General features: G+C 38.8%; 1 protein-coding gene across 6 annotated transcripts in view; it reads left to right on the top strand.

Moving 5' to 3' along the window:
- The window catches only part of S1PR1 (sphingosine-1-phosphate receptor 1), a 51760-nt gene that overhangs the window by 23509 nt on the left and 4881 nt on the right, over nt 1-23370 (top strand). The window contains exons 4-8 of one of the 6 annotated variants that reach the window (XR_010987652.1): nt 9125-9216; nt 14223-14405; nt 14924-14983; nt 16592-18633; nt 20579-20698. Coding sequence is in view for 4 of the 6 variants with exons in the window: in XM_068141007.1 (XP_067997108.1) it covers nt 9125-9216; nt 14223-14405; nt 14924-14983; nt 16592-16687 (431 nt within the window). In the remaining 2 variants the exon portion in view is untranslated. Of the gene's footprint in view, nt 1-9124; nt 9217-13517; nt 14406-14923; nt 14984-16591; nt 20699-23370 lie in introns of those variants that run through there. The other 5 variants (XM_068141007.1, XM_068141008.1, XM_068141009.1 and 2 more) reach the window with 5 other exon arrangements.

Below are 23370 nucleotides of genomic sequence, written 5' to 3'. Positions count from 1 at the left end.
GAGGTTAACATTATTCAAAAGACTCTCTTGTCCTGACATAATTTGAACTGAAAACGTGAACAATTTAAAATAAGAATCTGAAGAGAATCTTCTGGAGATCTCCATTGGATTACTTACCATACTGAAGGTATGAGCTGCACTTCTTGGATCCGGTGTGCATTGTATCTTTGGAAACTAAACTGAATCTGGTTACTGGCCCAAGGTTTGGGATCGCACTTGAAAGAAAGATTCATATTTTAGCACTATTTTCACCCTTATTCACTGTGCAACATTATAATGCAACTGAGCAGCTATCTCAAGATCTCCCTTCAGGTTAAAATTTTCCCAGAATCTTGGCCATTTGTCTTACGATTTTTCATGAGGGAGATTGTGATATATGTGAGTGCATGCCCAAAAACACTCACAGGGATTTGAAGCCACTGTTGTCCTGTAGTGCAACAGTATGCCTAATAAGTTTATTATCTATGGAAGTTTTTACCTTTTCAGGTGTTTTAATCCCTCTAGGTTGTGTCTGGAATGTGATCCTATGTCTTTCTGGTTTGCCCTTGAGATACAGATACTTTTTTTTGCTAAATATGTTCATCTTGTATTTTCTCTTATGTAAATCTTTCGCTATGCTTTAGAGTCCACTAAAAGTCCTGCCTACATCTTTCCCCCTTTAACCTGAAATGTGTGTATTTTTGCCCTCTATTCCCTACAAATGAGGCAAGGCTAGCTTGCTTTTTTTAGTATTCCAGTTGTGTAGCCAGAGCCCAGACATAAAATTTTCTGGCTTCCCTTCATGTTCTTCCAGGGAAAAATGTCATACAACCCTGGTCAACAAAGGCAGGTACATTTACAGTGGTATACAAACCTACAACAGTTGTTTCATTCCAAAAGGTGAACCAAAATATATAAATAGTATGTGCATTTCCCCCAAATCCTACAGAAAGTCCATTTGGAACACTCACTCTTTGTGTTAGTAAAATGTAACACTGCTTCATTCATGAGGGAGATTCACATGCTGGGTGAGAAAGGATCTGGTGTGGAGAACTCTAGTTTGTCTTACAGTCTGTCTTCCATAAGTCTTCAAGCGCTAGGGTATGCATGCATTTAGACCCAGCCTTGCTTTTCAGTGGGGAAACTGCCATCTCTTATGGTAGCTTGGCAATCAGAATTCTGCAGCTGGTCTTGGTAGTCAGCCCAGATGATCAGAAGATTTTTCTAACAGAAAATCATTGCATCTCCTTTATGTAGAGAATTAGGAACAAATTAATAGGGGAGGGTAATTACTATTTTTCTTCACTGTTGTTTTAGAATAGTAGTATGTACCTGATAGTATAGGATAAAGGCACTACCTGCATTTAAAACTCTTAGGTAAAATTGCTGGATGGTAGACCAAGTGATAGCTCTTTGTTTGTAGCAGGAAAGACCTTATTGTTAAGCTGATTGCTAGTAGCTGAAGACGACAGTTTTAAGAATTAGTTTCTTTAAATGCTATTATGCCTGAGCTGCTTCTCTGTGTTTTTTGGTTGGTGTAGGAGTTTTGTTGTCATTCCTATTGGCTTGGGGATTTTGTTTGTTGTTTTTTGTTTGTTGTTTTGTTTGTTGCTTTGTTATCTAACTTGTTAATCTGCTCCAGTTTGGAGCTGTTTTCACAGGAGCTGAGTAACTCCATTGCTGTATGTCCATCTGTCTTAAGACTGCAGTAAGAGTAAAGAAGTCTCTCTGTACTGCGGTGCTGAGAGGCAGAGAATTCTATATGTGTGTTTGTTCAACAGCCTGCATATGTGTTTTCCTTTAAGGAGTTATGGGATAAACAGTTCTGAGGGAAAAGGGAGAAAAGTTTTGGTCAGTGACACATTGGTGTATAATAACTGGCTCTTTCTGTTGTAACAGCTGAAATCAACTAGGATTCTTGTAATATCAAGGCTATGGTTTGAATTTTTGTGGTCTCATACATTGTAATTTTGTAGAACTATCCTCTCAAATAACTCAGGACAGAGGCCAGACTGCCTACAGAACTCGTTCCAAGATACATACATTGAGTCAAATATTCCCTTGACAGCTGCAACATTCTTGTATAGGCATTTGTCTGATGGCAGATGAAAGCAGTGTGGCAAGCTGCTTTGACATCATGGATAGTCATTATATATGCTCACTGGTAATTGGTCTGTTCCTAGCAAAATGACCCTTTCCATATGCAGTGTCTTTAATGACCATGATTTTGTGGCTAGCCCATCATCTTGGCAAGCTTTTTGTACACACATGCACATGATTACTTCTCTTTCCATCTAAAAATGCTGGGAAGAATGAGGGCCTCCAGCCACCTTCTGCATGAAGGAGTAACATGTTGGGGCTTCTGGATTCAGGTCCCACTGGCGCTCAGTGCCATTTTACTAGGAGTGAAACCTTTTGCTTATCTTTTTAGTGTGAGCAGTGCAGCTCATGCTTACATGAAATACCCATACTTAGATAAGAAATTCCTTAAGGTGTTAACTTATGATTTTGTTAACCATGGAGAAGCACTCTTCAAAATAAATACAATTATTCCATTAATGTGTTTAATAGTTTTCATGTGTAATTTGAAGAGAGTCCCATTAAGGACCAGAAACTGTTTAACTCAGTAATTGAAGCTATGTCACTATGTTACTGGAAAAAAAATTGTTTTCCCTAGTTCAAAATGAAAGAAGAAATTTCATCAACCTTAACAACATTCTTGTCCTTTTCATCTTTGGGCACAGACCAATGCAAGCATCATCTTTTCTTCCTCCATTTTCTATCAGCTGTTAAAAATATGAGTGAGGGCTCAGTGTGAGTGGCACAAACTTCCAGTACATCCTTTCCGAGGTGACACATTCTGCTTTTATTCTAATGAAAAAATAAAACTATGCTTGTATTGTCAAAGGATAAGCATCTGGCAATTCATAAACATTTGTTATACCTCCACAAAATATTTCTGTGGTGTTTATGTTGGTAAAAGTCATATGTGAGTGTGCGTGCATAAGATGCACCAAAGTTTGATGAGTGAAAGCAAGTAACTAATTTTCTGAGCAACACAGCTTTTGCACATTGACAGTAGTATTTTCTTTGTACAGATGAAGACATCCCTTGAACTTGTTATTATCAAAAACACAGTTCAGAGATGTGTTTTCATGGGTTGAAGGTGGTTGCAGTTGTGAGGATGTTGGTTGCACCCCACCCTGTTGATCAGATAAGATAGCAGTTAAAGACGTCTGCAAAAAAAGAAAAAGACGACTGCACATTTATGTGCATTCATGAAGAAGGCTTCGTAACATGCTGTAGAATAAGGCATTTTGGTGCAGATGTAGAAGCAGGACCAAATCTGAACTGGCATGGCTGTCTATCCCCATTTGTTATGTTTTGCCTCTGGGGTTTGGTTGGTGGTTTGTTTTTTTTTTTTTTTTTGTTGTTTGGTTTTCTTATTTTAAAATCAGTTCCAAATGTAAAGATTAGCCCTCAGACTTCTTTGTTTCATGATTTATTGGAGTGTATGATTTCTGCTTTTTCTGCTACCAAGTGAATCCCTTTTCTCAAAGAGTTAGATAAATCTTTTGGCTTAACTTATTAAAGCAAATCTACACGTCTGTGTACCCACACAAGTGCCTAGAGGTCCCAGTGTGAATATATGAACTTCTGGGAAGAATGCAATGCTGATGTATATTTCACAGTAAAGTCCATGTCTGAAATAACTTCTTGTCTTGCCAGTGATTGGGGGAAAAGTCATCATTTATCTGGTTTGCATATGTTGAACTCAAGCTGTAGATTCTTGGCTACTGTAAAGCAGTATTGCTTTATTGACATCAGCTAGCTCACTGTTGTTCATACCAGCTGGGAATCCGGTATCACATCTGATAGGGAAGTCCAAAAAGTGTCCCAGTTCAGGAAGCTGTGCTATCAATAGTTGCAGTGGGGACAAACTAGTTAGATTCTAACTATGATCTCAGTAATGCTTTCAAAGGGCTAGTTTTAAGGGTACGTATTCTAATGGCCCTTAAGTATTTAGCTGGGTTGCTGGTAATTTTGATCACATTTTCACAATGTAGCATGTGGTGGCAATATTTATTTAAGCTTGGTGGGATTGATTGTATACCGTGTTGCTTTTGCAGTTTTGTTTGTCCAGCTGTTTAGGTGCAGCTGTATAAAGTTCTAGATACAAAAATGTATTTTCAGCCTTTTTTAAAGCCTGTTTTCTGTTCACAGTGTAATTGTGCATGCTTAAAACTAAAATAAGAGAAAATCTGTATGAATACAGGGCATTGATTCAGTTTTGAAAACAAGTGATAAACAGCCTTTTTGGTGGATATTTTGTTAATCTAATCTAGCTTGTAATGTTAGCTCAAGGAAAAAAATACATTAACTAAGACAGTGTTGCATTGGAGTAGTGAGACGGAGCAGCCAGGGTCAAAGAGCCAGGACACATTAAGCGAGTGTGGTTGTATTGTGCTATTGAGTTTGTCTTTGAATAGCTGTGTGAACTGTATGTTTCAGTCACAGAGGCTGACTTCTACCCATGTCCCTTCTCCTGTTTATCATGGTTGATCAGGTGATCTGTAGCAGGAAAGCAATTTTAAAGAATGGATAAGTACCTATACTGAAGTCATGAAGAGGATAATAAGAAACCCTTTGCAGGAGGAAGCAATGATTTTTTGCCACAGTATCCTGTGTGTCTTAGGGCACATAGGCTTTTAATATCTATGGTATTTTAGTCTGTGAGATGGGAATAAGTATTTCATAGATCTAGAATTTAATTCTGTATTGGCTCTGTCAAAGTCACCTGTTTTATTTATCAAGGCTTTGGCTTGCAATCTGCATGTGAGGCACACTCAGCCTACAGCTTTGATTTAGCAAGCTGTGCTGAAATCAAATCTCGCATGCTCTCTGTGAGTAATACCATTTACCCACAGAGAAGTTCTTAGTGTACTTATCAGAGAGAATGTGGACCTTTTCAACCTGTGTAACCTTCTTTAACAATGATACAGTTACTGCAGCTGACATCTTGTGAAAGTGGATCCACTTCTGGTGTTATTCTGTGGCCTCAATAGAACATGTAACAGAGTGGGCACTGTTCACTGGACGTGGGAATTCTTCCTTGCTCTGACTCATGTAGAGCGTTAAGGAGGGGGAGGAAAATGTGCTCCACGAACCTAGCATCCATTTATGCCATTTTAAAAAAACCTTTATGATCTGAACTTTGGACCTTTAATATTCTGGGGGATATTTAGAAGTTTGATAAAAGTGCATAGCAGTGCTAGAGAAAGATAAGGTTCACTATTGTACTAAAACAGTGCTGTGGTGCCAAAACAGTGTGTTTATGCTTTTTGTTGTTGTTGTTGCTAGACTAACAGTGCCCATCAAACTTTGAATAATTTGGTATTGTACTAAATAGAAGAAAAAATAGCTAATCTGGATTGCCATTTTAAAAAAAAAAAGCTTTAAACTTAATAGTCAGTTCATTAACATGATGTGTTGTTTCACAGCAGCTGGGAGTAATACAGTGTGGTGAAACCACCCATGTGGTGGAGGCCAAGAGTTTTTGGTGTAGAAAATAAAAGATAGTAAATTTTTCCCTTTATAATCAACCATTGTTTTGCCAACATGTTTTCTAACATGCCTTACAGTTTCATGATAATTTTTTTTAAGCTGGATGGAAGTTTCTGTTCCACCATTGTGGTCACTCAATTTTTAGCATGCATAAAAGAAGCATGGTTGCCAAGTTTTCCTTCAAGCCTGTGAAGTCAGAGTCGCAAGGAGTAGGACAAAGCCTCAGTAAGCTTTAGGAGCTAATGGGGGATTTCGAACTCTTTGTTTATTGCACCTGGCACTTTTTCAAAATGTGCTTTGTAGGGGCCAAACCACTCATTTCCTCAGGCAGATAAGGAGGATGCTTTTGCTCCCTGCCTCAAAGCTTTCTGAGTGCAGAGAAGGCAGTACCTTCTAAAGGAATTGGAGTTAACACATTGAAAACTTTTGTCTCAGAAGACTAGTTGAACTGGTTACATTAAAAATAAATATAGACTTTAAAAGCAATGAAGTTGAAATAAAGGGTTCTCATTTTACCAAAATGAAATATATGGATTCATGTAAGTGAAATGTTTTAATAGTGTTGTCTTTTGGGGAGGAAAAAAAAAAACCAACAAAACAACTCCAATTATTCTTTCTCTGTTGTCTGGGACAATGTTCACTTTCTTGGCAATTTTGAATTTAGAGTTCTCTGTACAACATCTCTTAACACAGGAATGCCATGATACTGATTTGATTAGGAATTACTCAGATGACTTAAGACAAAACATAACTGATGAGAAATTTCTTGATGGGAAATCTAACGAAAACTTAACAGTTAATGGAATAGGACTATGACACAGACTTCAAAATCTCCTATGAGAAGTATACTAGAAGCAAAATATCTTAAAAGTATACTGTAGGTTGGTGGGGAAATTGAAACTTTCTGTGGAAGTAGACAAGTTTAATGAGCACTTTCATCTCTCATGTCTGTGAGTGTTGTTTTATTGCAGCCTGAAATAAAAGCTTTTTTCTTCAAGGGCAAGAGCAGCATGTTTTCTGAAACTCCTTAGCTTTTAACAATGGAGTATAATATTTTGGTTGACCATTGTGTTAAAACTGAAAGTGTTTTTCTGACTTGTCTTGGCATAATGATTTGTTAGCATTGGCACTCCACTGTTGTTTGTCAATATAAGCCAAAGCCCAGGTTTTGCTCCTTCTGGAAGACTACATAGAATTCAGGCAAATCTCTATAGTGCAGGTTATAACCTAATTATGTTCTACAACTTGAACAGTGATAACTTCTGTAAGGGGAAACTGACTGGTATTTTATTTGCTGATGTATTTTTGTTCTCCCTTTTGTATCCTACTAAAAGAAATCACATTAAAAAGTGCTGGTAGGTGTGCAGGTTTTGCTGCTGTGCTTCTTCGTCTGCTTCTGCTGCTAAAATATGTGAGAGCAGCACAGCAGTCAAATTGCCTGTATTTATACAATTATTGCTTTTCTAATGGCAAACAGATTTCTCTGGTGGTTTTTAAAGGCATTAATAATCTGTTTATAATAATTACCAATAGACTAACTTTACTTTCAAAATTTCACAAAAGGCTAGAAAATTTTGTTTTATCCAGGTCAATCTAACCTGCAAATTTAAGTTTGCCATCTTACAGCTCGTATTTTTATATGCCAATTTACAGTATACTTGAGAGGTTTTTGGTGTGCTAAGTTGTTGATTTGTGTTGTTTGTTTGTTTTTTCAATACATAAAACATGCATTTTAAGGATAATTGCTTGGTTAGCACATTTTTCTCCAACACTTTGTTAGCTTTCATTTCAACTTAAACTCTGCCGTTTAATGTATTCACATCTCTCAGTTGCATTAATAAGTTTGTTTCCAGGTTCAAATCAAGGCTACTCCAGATAGCTCCCTGTTGACCTCAAGAAAGTGGCAATCCTGACTGTGGAATGAGGGCAATTTCAGTCCAGAAATCATTCTTCTGATATCAAGTAGCTGAAACTGCCCAATGACTTTTTTTTTTTCACTTTTATTTGTGAAACAGTAACTATAACTTTTAGGTTAATTCCATTCTTTTCTTTTTTTTTTTTAATAGTATTTATATTCATGTATATAGAATTGGCACAAATGCTGAATTAACATCAGTGATTGAACTTCTGTATTCAAGCACTTTGAGAAAAACTTTCCATCTGGAGTCCCCCGTTCAAGAAGGCCAAGGAATTACAGGAGAGAGTCCACTGGAAAGCCACTAAGATGATTAAGGCACTGGAACATCTCTGTCTTATGAGGGAAAAGTTGAGAGAACTGGGTCTGTTTAGCTTGGAGAAGAGGAGACTGAGGAGGGATCTAATTAGTGCTTATCAATATCTAAAGGATGAGTGTCAGGAGGATGAAGCCAGACTGTTCTCGGTGGTGCCTCGTGATAGGACAATGGGCAGTGGACGCAAACTGGAACAGGAGGTTCCATGTAAGCATAAAGAGAAAATTTTTTGCTTTGAGGATGGCAGAGCCCTAGAACAGACTGCCCAGAGAAGTTGTGGAGCCCCCCTTTCTGGAGGCATTCAAAACCCACCTGGGCTTGTTTCTGTGCGATTTACCCAAGGTGATCCTGCTCTACTAGAGGAGTTGGAATAGATGATCTTCAGAGGCCCCTTCCAAACCCTACTATTTTGTGATTCTGTGATCTGTAGCTAGACTAAAATGTAAACCAAGCCAGTCAAGACGAAGTTCACATACTGAGGAAATGGGTCTGATTCATAGTCCATGCAATCACAGCCCAAGGAGACCTCTACTAGCCTGACTAGTGTTGATTTCCCCATTAACTGAGCACAGAGCAAGGACCAAAATATCAAAGATGAGTCAGAGTTGAGGTGTGGTGGCAGGCCAGTATTGGGAGTTGTGCTTTATTGTATCTGAGGTTTGAAGGAGGCACATCTGATTTCAGGACTGTCAGCACTTAATTTATACATGTGCATACACACTTAAGGTCTATTTTAGTGTAACCTTCATATCACCTATGTGCCACTTAACTTTATTTGCATGTCAACAGGAGCTGAGAAATCTAGACATGTTTTTAAACTTGGTGCTTGTTAGATATTGTTCCCTCAACTGACATTTTTTATGCTGTGTTTTACGTAATGTCTCTTAATGGTCTAATAGCAATATAAGCAGTGCTACATAGTGCATTTAAGCTGTGTGCCTGTGTTGTATTGCTCACACACCACCTTATTAGTCTTCAGCAAGTGTTCCACTTCAGTTTTTGGCAAGCTGCTTGGAACGCCATTTCCTTCTTTTCATGCTGGTGGAGTCCAATTGTTCTTTGCTTATACTACTGTAGCTTTTCCCAGAATTTAGCCTGGAGTTTTTATACACTGGGGAGTTTCCAGCATGTTTAGATTATAAAATTATTCCCTAGTGTGACTGTGACAAATCATGCTTTCAGATAATACTGTCAAAGCAGATTTTGGTGCTGGTTCTGTTTCTTTGCAGCACCTTGCTACAAATAAACAATACGTACAATCAGTTTGTCTCTTGAAATTGCTATTTTTCAAATCCTCCCAAATAGGCAGGATAGTCCTAAAACTTTCTCTTTGTCCTGTTTCTTACAAGGTTTGTGTAGATCAGTTGGTGTAAGCAACTTTCTTATCAGTCATCTTGAGCAACTAAAGGAAGACTGTGTGATTACTCCACATGTTAATCAGGTGAGTGGATAAGTATGTTTAAAGTATCTGGGTTTGGGGTTTTGCTTTGGTTGTTTTGGTTTATAATCTCCCTATGCCTTGAAAGACTCCACCCAAACTAGCCTTAGTCGTACAATTTCTTCTCTGTTGTTCCTATATATATATACTGGAAACTATTCAGGAAAATGACCTGAAGGGGAGGTGGAGGGAACAGTCGTCCTTCCTTCCCTTTCCCCAGTTTCTCCCAGGCTGTATGTTTGTGGCTGGTTTTAAGACACAAACAAATGATCCACGTGTTTGATAATAAAACAGTTTAGAAATAAAATTCAAAGAGCATTGAAAGTTTAGCATCTCTACAACGAACAACATTTTTGAGAGCTTGTGTTCAAATACTATGTATAACTCTTCAAAGCAACACTAGAATCCTCAGGTAATTATATATTCATGCCAAGAGTGCTGTTTCCCTTACTTCTCCCTTATTTCAAGGCCACGTTAAATTCAATAGACTTCTTATTTAGAAAGGTGCTGTGAGAGCCCTGGAAAAAAATCTTTTGCTGCCCTAGGAATATAAAAATTGGCTACTTAAATGCTGGCAGACTTCCAGGCCGTTCAGAACTATTCTCTTGTTGCAGTTTTCTGCCCACAGCTTGTGCTTGAAAGGTCATACTCCCATTCCTACAGCCTCCTGCCAGTGGAAGTGTGCTTATGTTAACGTAGAACTGGGAACTGGAATGGATGAAGTGCAGGCTCGTGCTTTTCCCCTTTGCACAGGTGATGAGGACTTCTGGCAGCTGTTCATGATTTAATGTTATAAACAGCCACAAAAGGTTGCTCAAAATGTGGCTGTCAGCACCTAACATCCCTGACTTTGGCTGTCCACTAGACCAAAGGTTGCTAAAGGACAGTTATAAGTAATGTTAAATTAATTTGAAACCATATAAATTAATTATTCCAAAAAAGTCATTGAAATATGTATTAAGATGGACAAGTTGATGACTGTTAAAGCATCAGAGAGTTTGCTAAGGTTCAATTATGTCTCCTTTTCAGAAATCTGTGTCTTTGAAGTCTCACAGGAATTTGGTATAGGTTGTTACTGTCTGTTAAACAAGAACAGCCTACTCTAAATCGCTGCAAGAGAAAAATATAATAATTCTGGATTTGTTTTGAGATTTCCTCTTAGCCACAATGCCAAAATATTACCAGTCTTACTGTGTCAGTAGTGTGCATGGAGAAGAGTTGTTTCTTCATGCTATTTGATGGCATCTCCTTGTTTGTGGTTGGAAGAGAGAAGGCAGAATCAAGACACAAATGATACTGAGAGGTAGGTGGGAGAGTGCCTCTGCTTTTTTCAGGTAGTTATTTCTTTAAGGTGTTGCAAGCATTGTTCCAAATCAAAATAAAACCAAAACAACACCAAGAAAAATCCATTCCATAGCAAACTGCTCCCCTTTGAACAGTTTTCTTAAAGCATTAATTTACACTACTTAGAGTTACAGGAATCCTAAAAACCATAGCTCAGGTTGTCCTCAAAAGAGTATTTATGATGTTTCTTGCTTAGTGTTGGAATGTCGCGGAGTCTGATGGTGAGATTATTTAAACATTATCAAGCTATTAATGAATTCCTAAATTTAAGTTGGGAATGGAGGTGTTGTACTGAATTATCTCCCACTGTCCAGAGTTTATAACACAAAAGATCTTTGATATATTTCCCCTTGAAATAGCATACACTCCAAAGAGCTTATTTCTAAAGACAAAACAACCTGCAAATACTGTATACAGTATTTAAGGAACAAGTGAAGGCAAATCACTTCCTTTTTAGCTGTGTTGTATCTGCATAAAGAATTCAAGGTGTTCCTACAATTCCAATAGTTCTTGTGATGTTAAAATGGAAAGTTATTTTTTTTTCTATGGAGGAAGTAGGAAGGAATAAGAGAGGAGGTTCTTTGTTATACTTTTATAGTCTTCACAAACCAGATCGTAAGCAGTGCTTCTGTTTTACAAACCAGCCTGCAATATTATCATAGCTTTAAAAAATGTAGGAAAAGCCCATCTTTTCAAGAATATAGCATTGTTAAGGTATTCAGTAGTAAGCAAGCACCTTTTAAAATTGCATCCTACTGTGAAAAATGCTGTTGAACACTATGTAAAATGAAACCTAACACCTCGAAGTCACAGGTTTGTATTTCAGAATTTCTAACTGACTTGGCAGCAATAAGTTTGAATTTATACTGAAGTCTCTTTGAGGGCTCTTAAACTCTCATGACAGGAAAAAGAAATTGCCTTTTCTAAGAATGTAATTAATGTATGTTTCATTTCATAAAGCAGTAAACTTATCCCAAATGTCTGCTGTTCTGCTCCAAAATCCACATGGATTTCTTCTACTTTTATAAAAGTGGAAATTGCTGTGTTATGACCTCAAAGATACTGAGAAGTGTTGTTAAAATTGTATCAGTATTGACCTCTATTATGTAAATTTGTACAAGGTAGAAATGTATTTTAATATTTCAAAGCGTTAGGAAACATCTTTGTATGTAATGTCACCTGAATTGTTCCTCCCTAGAGCTAGGTTTGTATGCCAATATTGTAAAAAGAAGTAATTGTAAGTCTGTACATTCCCACTGAGATTCTGCCTGAAGTTCAGAGGCAGGGAAACTTCACCTGGTGAAAAGAACTCACAGCAGGGTGGAAAGAGTGAGGCTTTTGTATACCATCATTCAAGGTATGATTTTCTAAGTCTGTGTGTCAGGATCAACTTGGCTCAACTTTTCCCTGTTGCACCATGACTGCTGTAAAAAGCAGTGCTTACATAGAATTCCCCTGTGGCTGACAAAGTAGCAGCTGTGTAATGTGAACTCCAAACTGTTTTATTCATCAAATGCTGAGTTTTATGCACAAATAACTCAGGGTAGAGTGCCAGAAAATATCAAGATCTTACTCTACCACCTTGTGACGGACAGACCATGCCTGAGAAAGGTTTGACTAAAATAAACAGGGTGGGGCAAGCCAGGAAGCAGGAATTATTATTTTGAGGGGAAGCATATGTTGGCTACTCACCCTATGCCTCTTCTAGCTCAAGATGCCCCTTGCATTCAGGTGCTGCTAGAAACTTCCAGAAAGTTTTCACAAGAAAATAAATTCGGAAGTCCTTGTTTTATGCAATTGATTATTTTAGAGGTATGTTTAGGAAGGGAAGTAATTGCTGCTACCAACACACAACTGCATGTGCCTAAAGACTGCCTGAAATTTGCAAGTCTCTTGATTCCATGGAAGACATGAAGTATAATCTTCCCAGGTGGGAAGTAGTTGTTACTGTGTATTCTGCTTGTGAAGCAGGCAGATGACATCTTTACATGCTGTTCTTACTTTAATATTTCTGGTGTAACCTGGAACTGTGCTGGCTAGAAATCTTATTAGACCAGCAGCTAAATTCTACTTACAATCCCGTTAGTAGTAAATGCCACATAGGGGTACTGCAGACTTTTCAGCGTTTGATTCTAAATGCATCATTCTTTTACTTATTTACTATTGCTAGGCTATGGTAGTTGTTACATCTATTGTAGAGAACATCTACTAAAATAGCTTCTTACTATTGTAATAGAGACATGCACCCTGCTTACTCTTCCCCCCCCCAAGTTTTGCATAAGAACAGTGAGAGTATTTTCTAGTCAGCTCTGGTACAAACAAGTGACTAGAATGACCTAAGCAGTGGTCTTACACGTACAAACATGAAATACAAAAGCTACACAAAGGTCAAGAAACATCAAATGTTGAAGACATGGATGTCTTCTGCTCGAACCTTGTTCTCAAGTCCACCTAGTAATTTAAATCATAGTAACTTTAGACTGACTTAGCCCAGCCTTTGAGGGGTACAGTTTCTTCTAAGCACATATTGGATGGCTGCCAGCCTATTGTTCCCAGCTATTGTTGTCTGAGAAGACAACATGTACTAAAGATGAGAAACAGGAAATTTTCATTTGTCCTCTTTGTGGCAGAAGACATTTTCCAGATTCCATGTGTTGAGGTAATCGTTCAGAAGAGTATTTTTCTTCCAAATGCTCAAGAGTTGTATTGCTGGAACAATGGCGATGGCCAGTCACAAAAACACATCATGTGGCTACGTATTTCTTAAAGCTAAACACTGCCCATTTTCATCTGAAGGCAGAGGAAGGTAGGCTTCTTACAATGCATAAACTGAAGTACTTAAGTAACATATTGAGGAATGTTTCAAAGCTTCTCCTTTGGCCTTTGCTACATGCCCAAGTATGTGGTTCTTCCGAGATCTTTACTTTCCAATAACTTGTGTTTCCTTTTGCTTCCAACAGCTACGTCTGTTACTTTTCCTCTCTTAACTGGTTCTTGGCACTTTGTGATCTTCCTTCCTACAAAGAGTCTCCTTCACACTTCACTCCACAGCGTGATTGCTTCCCTGTATAATCTCTTGGTCACAGCCCACACAGAATAAAGGATTTTTTATGTGCAATCCATGCCAACAGGCTTTGCTTCCAAGGTCCAGCCCTCATCCTAGGCAAATCATTCTGTTGTGTCTCTTTCAAACTCAGTCCCTGCCCAGCCCCCTCCCCTTGCCTATGCAACTCAGAGATCATTAGTAAAGAAACAGGAAAGAAAACAGATTTTGGGGAAGAGAAGGTAGTCTTGGATCCCCAATAAAAATTACCTGATGCTGGACTATATTTGCATTATATCTGCCACTGTCTTTGCATTAATTTCTCAAACACAGAACAGGAGTGCACTTACAGCTGCAGGTAAGGCAGATAAGTGCACCCTACACCTTCTGGCAGAAGCATAAAATACGTAGTAAACTATTGTGCCAATTAATGGTAAAATGCTTGTGGATTAATACCCTTCACATGTCTTCCAAAACTGATAGCTTGCATCTGTCTCTCCCCGAAGCAGTGCTTTCACTCATGTATTTTTAAAATGAGAGAAAAAGTATTTTCATTTATCCTTGATGTTTTCTGCTACTGTATTCTCAAAGATTTTACTCAAAGTTTTTCTGTTTATCGAAGGTTGAATACCACCCTTTCCAAAGACCTCAGGAGCTTGTCAATTATTGTAGGAGAAGAGAGATTGTTTTTGAAGGCTACTGTCCTTTAGCCAAAGGGCAAGCCCTCACTCATCCTAGTATCATTGAGCTGGCAAGGAAATACGGCAGGACTCCCGCACAGATTTGCATCCGGTGGAGCATACAGGTAATGCAGGGTGGTAACAAAAAAATGCCTTCTCTCTCACAAATACTTTGGATTTTGTGCACCAGAGAAGAATTTGCACAAAGTTTGGGTTTTTTTTTGCCTTCAGTATGTTGATACTCATGAACTATGCTGTACTAGAAATCTGGAAGGTAGTACACCTAGCCTGGCTGTATCTCAAATATGCAAGCAATGCGATCATAAAGAATAGAAAGAGCCATCAGTAAAAGTGATGTTTTCAAACCAAATGCTACAAGCAATGTGGGGCATCATTCCATTTCTGTCACTCAACACAAAGTACTAAACAATGTAATAGTCTATTAAGTTGACATGAACCATATCATCTGTGTTGGAATTGAATGCAATGTATTAACTCCAATTAAAAATAGCATGGAGAAATGTCAGTGTCCTTTGAAAAATGAAATTAAAACATCAGAAACAATTTCTCAGAGTATTTTGAAGAGAGAGAATTTTCTCTGAAACGGCTTAAATTTTAATGGTGGGAAGCATTGTTTTTTCAGAATGGGATTGTCACTATTCCAAAGTCCACAAAGGCAGAAAGGATACAGGAAAACTGCAAGGTAAGATTTGCTTATGCATTCAAGCCTGACTAGCATCCAAATTACTGGGTTTGATACGTTGATACTTTGATTTGCCTTTTTTCCTATGCTAGTTTTGTGTTGGGGCAACTGAATTAAAGTTGGCAAACTATAGTAACAAAATTGCTAGAATGTAGTAGAAAACCATAGTTCACAAATGTCAGAAATCAACTGGAGAGTTAACCACTGTATATAAAAAAAAAAACATATCACCAGAAAGGTCTTTCCTTACTAGTAGTTTTATTTATTACTAGGCTGACTGAACCATATTGCAATCTGATCATAGTTTGATCCTTTTTGTGATAGACATGTCTGCTACTTAAGTCACTGTATGTGTAGAAGTAAATCAACATAGCTGTAATGAGAATTTCTCCTTTTTACATAGCTCCTACCTTGACTTTTTACTCTGACATGCACACTGCCTTCTGTGGTACAAGCACAGCTCTTTGTTTTACCATATTATGAACCAGATCAGAGAGCAAAACCAGATTTTAAATCCTTCCTTTTCCCTTTTATTTTCTTTTCCTCAGTTGTGTTTTAAATCCAGATTAATTCTGGGTTTTGCAGTTTACTTTATGACCCAACAATTAGTTTCACACAACTGAGGGAATGCATTGCAACAGAACTTAAAACATTTAGGATAGATAGGAGGAGGGTAGAAGTAGCACAGCCCTCAGTGTATAATATTATAATATATAGTTTCTGGTTCTGTGATTGGTCTTTGGTTTAGGCTTGAAAAGCTTGAGCACTGAGGTTTGACTGTAAGGGTCATTGCAGCAGACAGTGATTTCTGGATAATGTAGGATGGGAGGAACTCGTTTGGCAGCAGTTCAGGCTCTGCAGGATCTTTTTTATTGAGTATGGAGGAGCTCTGACGAAAACAACAGACCAAGTTAAAGCAACTTCATTTCTGAAGTGAAACTGCGTAAGATACCTTCTAAGCAAATGCTGACACCATCCTTCATGTTGCAGGTCTTGCTATAGGAGAAGTCAGTGCCTATAAGAACCTATGCATGAAGACAGGAGGTTGCTTTCAAGTTGAAGTTGACACTGAGGCACTGTAGCACTGTATCTCTTTCTGTATTAGCTGATCCATGAGTGTTCTGTCTAAGTATACCTAGAGAAAGATAGATCTAGCCTTTGGTCTGCTAGTTTTGTGACTGTCCTGGTAACTTCCAGTAATTCTTTGGCTAAAGTTCTAAGGAAAAGAACTATAAGGTTTTAACATTGGGATACAAGTGGGTTCAAGTTTCCAGAGGGATTGCAGTTGGGATATTCATATACTTCTTGCAGTGACTGTAAGAAGTGCTATCAGAAACAGTTTTGATACTACCATTGCCTTGGACCTTTGCCTAAGGCCAGGGCACTACAAACCATGTTGACAAATACAAATGAGTAGCAGAAGCATCAAAGGACCCAGTGATGCCTGTCAGCTTAATGGAATATTTGTCTATGATAAAATATAAGAATTTCCAGAAGGAAAAAATACAGAAAAAAACCCTGCTGTATATTTAAATGAATCTTGGTTAGTTTAAATAACAGCAATGCTCTTTATTGTGTTTATGTTGTTAACCTTATGCATCCCTCTAGGTGTTTGATTTTACGTTAGCAGAAGATGATGTTGAAATTCTGAATGGAATGCACGATGGAAGACATGTTTCCTGGGACCCAAGCCTTGTTGTGTGAATGAAGGTTTGAGCTTCTTCCTTTGTCAGTGATCAGTCACATCATGTACTTTAAATTCAAAGAAGGCTACGATAAGAATGCAATCATAAAATTAATGACTGATTTTAAATCCGAAACATTGATAACCAACTGAATATTTTTGGAGGGTAGCACTTTTGTACTGACAGCTTACACCTCAAATGGTGAATGGTGCCACATCCAGCTGGAGGCCAGTCACTAGTGGTGTCCCCCAGGGATCAGTTCTGACCCCCATCCTGTTCAATATCTTTATTGAGGATCTGGATGAGGGGATTGAGTCCACCACTAGTAAGTTTGCAGATGACACCAAGATGGGAGCAGGTGTTGATCTGTTAGAGGGTAGAAGGGCTCTGCAGAGGGACCTCAACAGGCTGGACAGATGGCCAGAGTCCAACATCATGGCATTCAACAAGTCCAAGTGCCAGGTGCTGCACATTGGCCACAACAACCTCATGCAGTGCTACAGGCTGGGGTCAGAGTGGCTGGAGAGCTCCCAAACAGAGAGGGACCTAGGGGATTGACAACTGGCTGAACATGAGCCAGCAGTGTGCCCAGGTGGCCAAGAAGGCAAATGGCATCCTGGCCTGTATCAATAGTGTGGCCAGCAGGAGCAGGGAAGTCATTCTGCCCCTGTAGTCAGCACTGGTTAGGCTGCACCTTGAGTACTGTGTCCAGTTCTGAGCTCCTCAATTTAAGAAGGACATTGAGACTCTTGAACATGTCCAGAGAAGGGCAACAAGGCTGGTGAGAGGCCTTGAGGATAAGCCCTGTGAGGAGAGGCTGAGGGAGCTGGGATTGTTTACCCTGGAGAAGAGGAGGCTCAGGGAGGACCTTTATTGCTGTCTACAACTACCTGAAGGGTGGTTGTAGCCAGGAGGGTGTTGGTCTCTTCTCCCAGGCAATCAGCACCAGAAAAAGAGGACACAGTCTCAAGCTGTGCCAGGGGAAGTTTAGGCTTAAGGTGAGGAGAAAGGTCTTCACAGAGAGTTGTTAGACATTGGAATGTGCTGCCCAGGGTGTTGGTGGAGTCACTGTCTCTGGGGGTGTTCAAGAGGGGATTGGATGTGGCACTTGGTGCCATAGTCTAGTAGTCATGAGATCTTGGTGACGGGTTGGACTTGATCCTCGAAGTCTCTTCCAACCTCGGCGATACTGTGAGATACTCCCTCTTGAAAAATGCAGTAAATGCCATCTAGCAGTGTACAACACAGGTGTACAGGTGTTAAGTGTGAAATAATTTTTCAAGTACTTTGTTGGAGGGATACAATGTATGAAAAATAAAAAGGTGGGTGAAAAAGATGTTGATAGCATTATTGGAGTGTTTTAACTGTACACTATATTGCAAATATCCAACAAAAATATAGGCTTATTGCAATAAGCAATATCTGAGCATCACCAGAAGATTTAGGAATATTATTGCTTAATAATGGGATTGACCCAGAGATTTCTATGCATCTTATTTACTAGCCTGTAGATACAACAAAGTAGAACTCTTTCCAGAGAAGTCCATGTACAAATGAACTACCTGCCTAGCTAAGAGTTGAGCAGCAGCATCTTTGTTATTTCTGGGCAGGAAGTTTACATCAATTTTGTACTTCTTCTTTGGTCAGTTAGCCTAGAGGTGCTCATTGTTTACATTTTTATATATGTACTTTTAAAACTTGGAATTCATGGAATTGGAATTGCATTCATGTTCTTCCCCCAGCTGAAATCCTTCTGTCCAGATTTCTGTAAGACAGGCTTTCTCTAGAGAGAAAACTTTTTGCCTTTCTACAATGACTATGTTGAAGATACAGCAATGCATCCAGTCTAATCCACCCATCATCTTGCCAACAGGAGCAGGGAACACACCTGAAAATGGAAAGCACTCATTCTTCCATGTTATGTAGGCCTTTTATGGTAGGACTGATTAGGACACTTCTTTCTAGGTAAGATAAACCACTATTTAAAAATAAGATACAATTTATCAGTGTCAGCTACCCAAGTGCAAACTATGAATGGAAGAGAGCTCCCATGAAACAAATAGAGAAAGGAAACAAATTAACTGAAAGCTAGTGGAAAGGGTAAGGTCATTTTCTGTGCAGTTACTTAGCTTCCTGTCTGAGTGGCTCCCCCTTTCCTTTTTCTTACCTATTTCTGAATTTCATTTTTTTATAGTACTGGAGATGAAGGCCCTTAAGAGCATTTAATTTCCAAAACATTTTCTGTTAGTTTCAAACTGCATACTTCAGGGTTTATTATCTTTTTTAAATCAGGCTGCAGAAGTACTTCTACAGCACCTGACCCCCAACATAACTTTCAAGACATTATTTTTCTGACTGGCATGTGTAATAAAGAAACTGCAATACTAGTATGTTCACAAATCACCTAAGCCAAGCAGACTGCATAACAGTCATCCTTCTTCTTGTGCTGTGGGTAACACCAGCTGATTTTTCTCTTGTAAATGGCTGTGCTGAACTGTTCTGACGGGAAAGCTGATGCTAGCCCCATGGTTTTGAAAATGGGGTCATAGATGGAGTAACTCTTGTTGGCAGTAACTGAATCCAAGTAGTTAACTCTTTCCATGTTCCCATACCCCTTCCAAAGCTTTGGAGCTTGTCTCTGACTATAGTGTATTGGGAGAAGATAACACATAACCCAGTGTTTTGGCAATCTTTTCTGCTGCTGTGCTGGGACTCCATAGATAACTTTTTGGCACTTTTCACTGCCCCCATTAAATGACCTGCACTTTTGAAAGAAAGTGTTGATTATCTGCAGTACCCTGTAGTGAGGTTATGTTATATTTAGGATATAATTGATGCAACTTTACTATTTGTCTTTGTAAGTAGCTGCTTATCCATCTGTAGCATGACTTAGGACTAATGACAACTGCCAGGGCATTACAGAATAGTAGTGGCTTCTAAAGCATAAGTACCATCTCTGAAACTTGCAACTACCCATTGGGGGGGAAAAAAAAGTACAGAAACCTGAAATGAATTTAAATCAATGACACTGATACTACTTCCCAGTGATATGACACATAGCACTTGTAAGCCATTCTAGACATGCTCACCATTAAGGTATGTGCTTCTCCCAGGAGCTTTGCACAGATCCATTGTACCAATCTCAATTATTGTGCCCAAGAGGAAAATTTAATAGTGGCATTGCTAGCCAGGGTCCCTGGAGAAATGTTCTGTAGCTGAACTACTAATAGGAAATTTCAAGAGTATGTGAGCAGCATTATCATCCTATTGGTTGCCTTGTTTTCCCCCTCTAATATGACAAAGTCTATCTGTAATCAGGAGGTAATTGCAGATTTCCATCTAAGACTTTTGTTTCTTCAGAACAGCATCTTTGGGTCAGTTATTATGTCCCATTAATGTCTTCAGCTTACCCTGGAAGAAAACGAACAGTAGAACTTTAATTGACTGAACCCTATCACTGGGATAAAAAAGTCAACCTTCACAAAGTTTTCTGATACTGCAATATGCAGTTTCATTACTACAGAACTCCTGCTACATTTTACTACATATGGAAGGAAAGGAAATAACAGAAATAAACCACCCCAAGATAAACCCATAATTAGATCTATTGAAGCATGTTTCAGTTTGGGGTGCAATGATTGCACATCATCTTCCCACCTACTTCAGTTCTTTCCACTTGGACTTGTACTTTGTTTTAAGATCACTAATCTGAAAAGTTTCAATAAATACAGCAAACACTTTACAATAGCCTTTTAAAACAAAAAGGACCATTTAGATATTTTCAATATCAAGAATGTGAAATAAAACCAGACCTCCAAACTGGAGCGTGCTAGTACTAACCAAATGTGCACTGTAGTCTTTGCCAGCTTGTCATGACTTTTTTTTTTTTTTTTCCCCCCCTCCAAACCAGGCTTTTTTTTTTTTAATCTGAAGGAAGAATGTACGGAATTTTTGAACACTACAAGTGTCAACCAAAAATTAATTCATCTACCTTTTATTCTTTGTGGAAAGAATAATTTTAAACCACAATGCTCCGTAGTGCGAAGGTGATCCAACTGAAACATGAGTTCATTTTGAACTGAATGCTAAATCTACCCTGTTCTCTTTGGTACTCAGTGCCTGATAAATACAGCTTATAAAATTGGTATCAATGGCTTGTGTTTACCCTTAACAAGTTAATAAAATCATTTAATTCACTCTTTGTTCCTGTTCTTACGGATACAGAACTGCTTTCTTTCAGCATTTTCTCTGTTTTCTGGAAACTTCTTGGCCATGTTCTTGTGGCATGGGTTGAGCTATCTCATGATATTAAAACAAAGTTTCTTCTGCTTGCATGTACTTGGAGTGTTGTTTTAACCCGTTTGAACAAGCAAGTTGGGGCTGTTTGTCTTTCCGTACAGATTTTGGAAAGTACTAGTTACTTAAAGGCACAGACTAGGGTGTCCTAGAATGTCTGTAAACCTTGACAAGTTATTCAAAATACAGACTGTTCTGGGATTACTGTACAAATCTGCATCTGACTTTAGACACTTATGTCTCTTCTAGCAATGAGTTTTGGGGAATGCTGCAAGGCACTTTTGATACTTTCTTGGTGAGAAGACCTATTCCATTGGTACTGTTTCATGGATCCCCTCTCTTTACATAGCTTTCCTTTGCAGCCTAAGTTGTGGCAGGATGAATAAAAGTATTTTGTGCTAATATAGATAAAGATTTTTGAAGGTGCTGATGAGTAATTGTTGGAGAAAAGTCCTTTGCTTATCTGCCTTGCGGAGTTTCTGTATCTTTTCAGTTTGGATAATGTTCAAACACTCCTGGTCAGCAGTGCTAGCACTAAGAGGCTGCAGTCTGCTGGTGGTGTTAGAGGCCACTGACCCATTAGTATGCAGACTTTGGGAATACTCCAATTTACAATGTACTTTGAGATTAAAGCATTGTCCTGTGAGAAAACTGCCCAGTGACTACCAGGTTACTGGGCACCACCACCACACTAAGTTCTCATAGGAAGCTCCACAAGAACTTTGGTTGTCATAGGCAGCAAATTTCTCTTTATTTGGTGCCAGATCCTAAACCATGAGTCTCTGCTCACCCCAAGAGCATACACATGTTTGTGATCCCTGTGAACAGCAGTGTCTGCCTCTATGCTTGCAGATGTGTTGCAGGAACTTTTTTTTAACTAGGTTACCAGGTCATGTGTCTCCTGTGTTAATATCAGTTTGGTGTTCTGATGTGTGCAGCCCTTTTGCTGGTGTTCATCTGAGGCCTGCCTTACAATTGTTTCTGAAATGATAGATGAGTAACATTGTGCTGTCTTTTCTCCTTAGTCTAACCAGGCAGTTCCAGAGCCAGGTTCTTAAAGGAGCTCTATATAGCTTGGATTTCTGCAGTGTATTTCATGGAAGTAAAGCTTCTGTAATGCTGGACCTAGTGACTGGGAAGTTACTGAGGAAAGAGTTCTTGTTCTGTCACTGGGGATGGAATATAACTCTGGTGTAAATCACCTCACTAAACACTTACTAACATACTTTTGAGTTGGCTGGACCAACCTGAATTTACCTCTGAGTTTCAGCCTGTGTAACCTACATAACCACATTAACCTATTACTGCTGAGGTTTTAGCCTTCAGTGTAAATCCAGCTGGTCTGGCTTCATTTGCCTAAGAATGAAACTGTATTTCAGTTTTCTCTCAGCCGAGACGTCAATAGATATATAAACCTACGTGATCATCTAACTTTTGTGATGCTTTTTGTGATACCAATACCCAAGTGTTTGGTGTGGAACTGAAATTGCCTCTCACAAATAATTTGCTGGATGTCGCATCTCTAAGTTGGAGCCCTCTCAGCTGGTTAGGCCAATGACCTAAACATGAAAGCATCAGGCTGTTGAAACCTTGAGTCATTCTGTCCTGTAATTAAAGCATGTCCCTTTAATATGCTTCTCTTGCTTAAAATTACATGAGAATTATTTCCTAGAGGAAAATACCTAGTGAATACACTTCAGTATTTGCTACAAATTAGCTAAATAAAGGGGAAAGCTTGAGATATCTAGGGTCTGTCAGGCAGTTGCAGGGGATGCATATGTCAGCCTCAAGCATGATTTATCTCATGTGCCTTTTCTGACAGTTGTAGTTTAACGGCTGTATTTTCCTCCAGGCTCTCAGGAGGCTAAACATCTTTTCAAGTTTCTAGCTTTGTGGTAGAAGAGTAACGTGTGCTTGCCAGTGTAATTTATCTGAGTCATTCTGGGAGAGGCGTGGAGCAATCGAAGCGTGACTATTAGTATAAATAAGAGAGGACCTTTCAGAGGAAAGCTGCTTCCCCATAACAACTGGTGTGATGCTGTGAACTAAAAGGCCTAATATATTGAGCTTTAGATACTCCCTCGTATTTTGAAGTGGAGTGAAAGAACAGAGCAAGGAAGGAAGGGGGGAATTTCTGTAAGTAGAACTGTAGATTAACCTTCTCACCTACACTGAGGTGTTTTTTCTTTTGAAAGTTTGAAGAGAGAAAAAAATGATAAAACCTAAACTCAGTCTCTGTCACAGCACTGTTTTTAAAACAGTCAGCACTTTGGTTTTAAAAATTAATTTTAAACTTTTCTTCATCTTTGCAAACATGTTGGTATCTTACTGCATCCTCTGAACATCTAAAGACTTACTTGCATGCGGGAAGCACTACCACATGGTCATGGGTGACAGTGGCATGAA

This window comes from Melanerpes formicivorus, unplaced genomic scaffold, assembly GCF_026170545.1.
Source record: "Melanerpes formicivorus ecotype bairdi unplaced genomic scaffold, bMelFor1.0.p_v2 SCAF_7, whole genome shotgun sequence".
Taxonomy (NCBI): Eukaryota; Metazoa; Chordata; class Aves; order Piciformes; family Picidae; genus Melanerpes; species Melanerpes formicivorus.
This window is presented reverse-complemented; position numbering and strand designations above follow the sequence as displayed.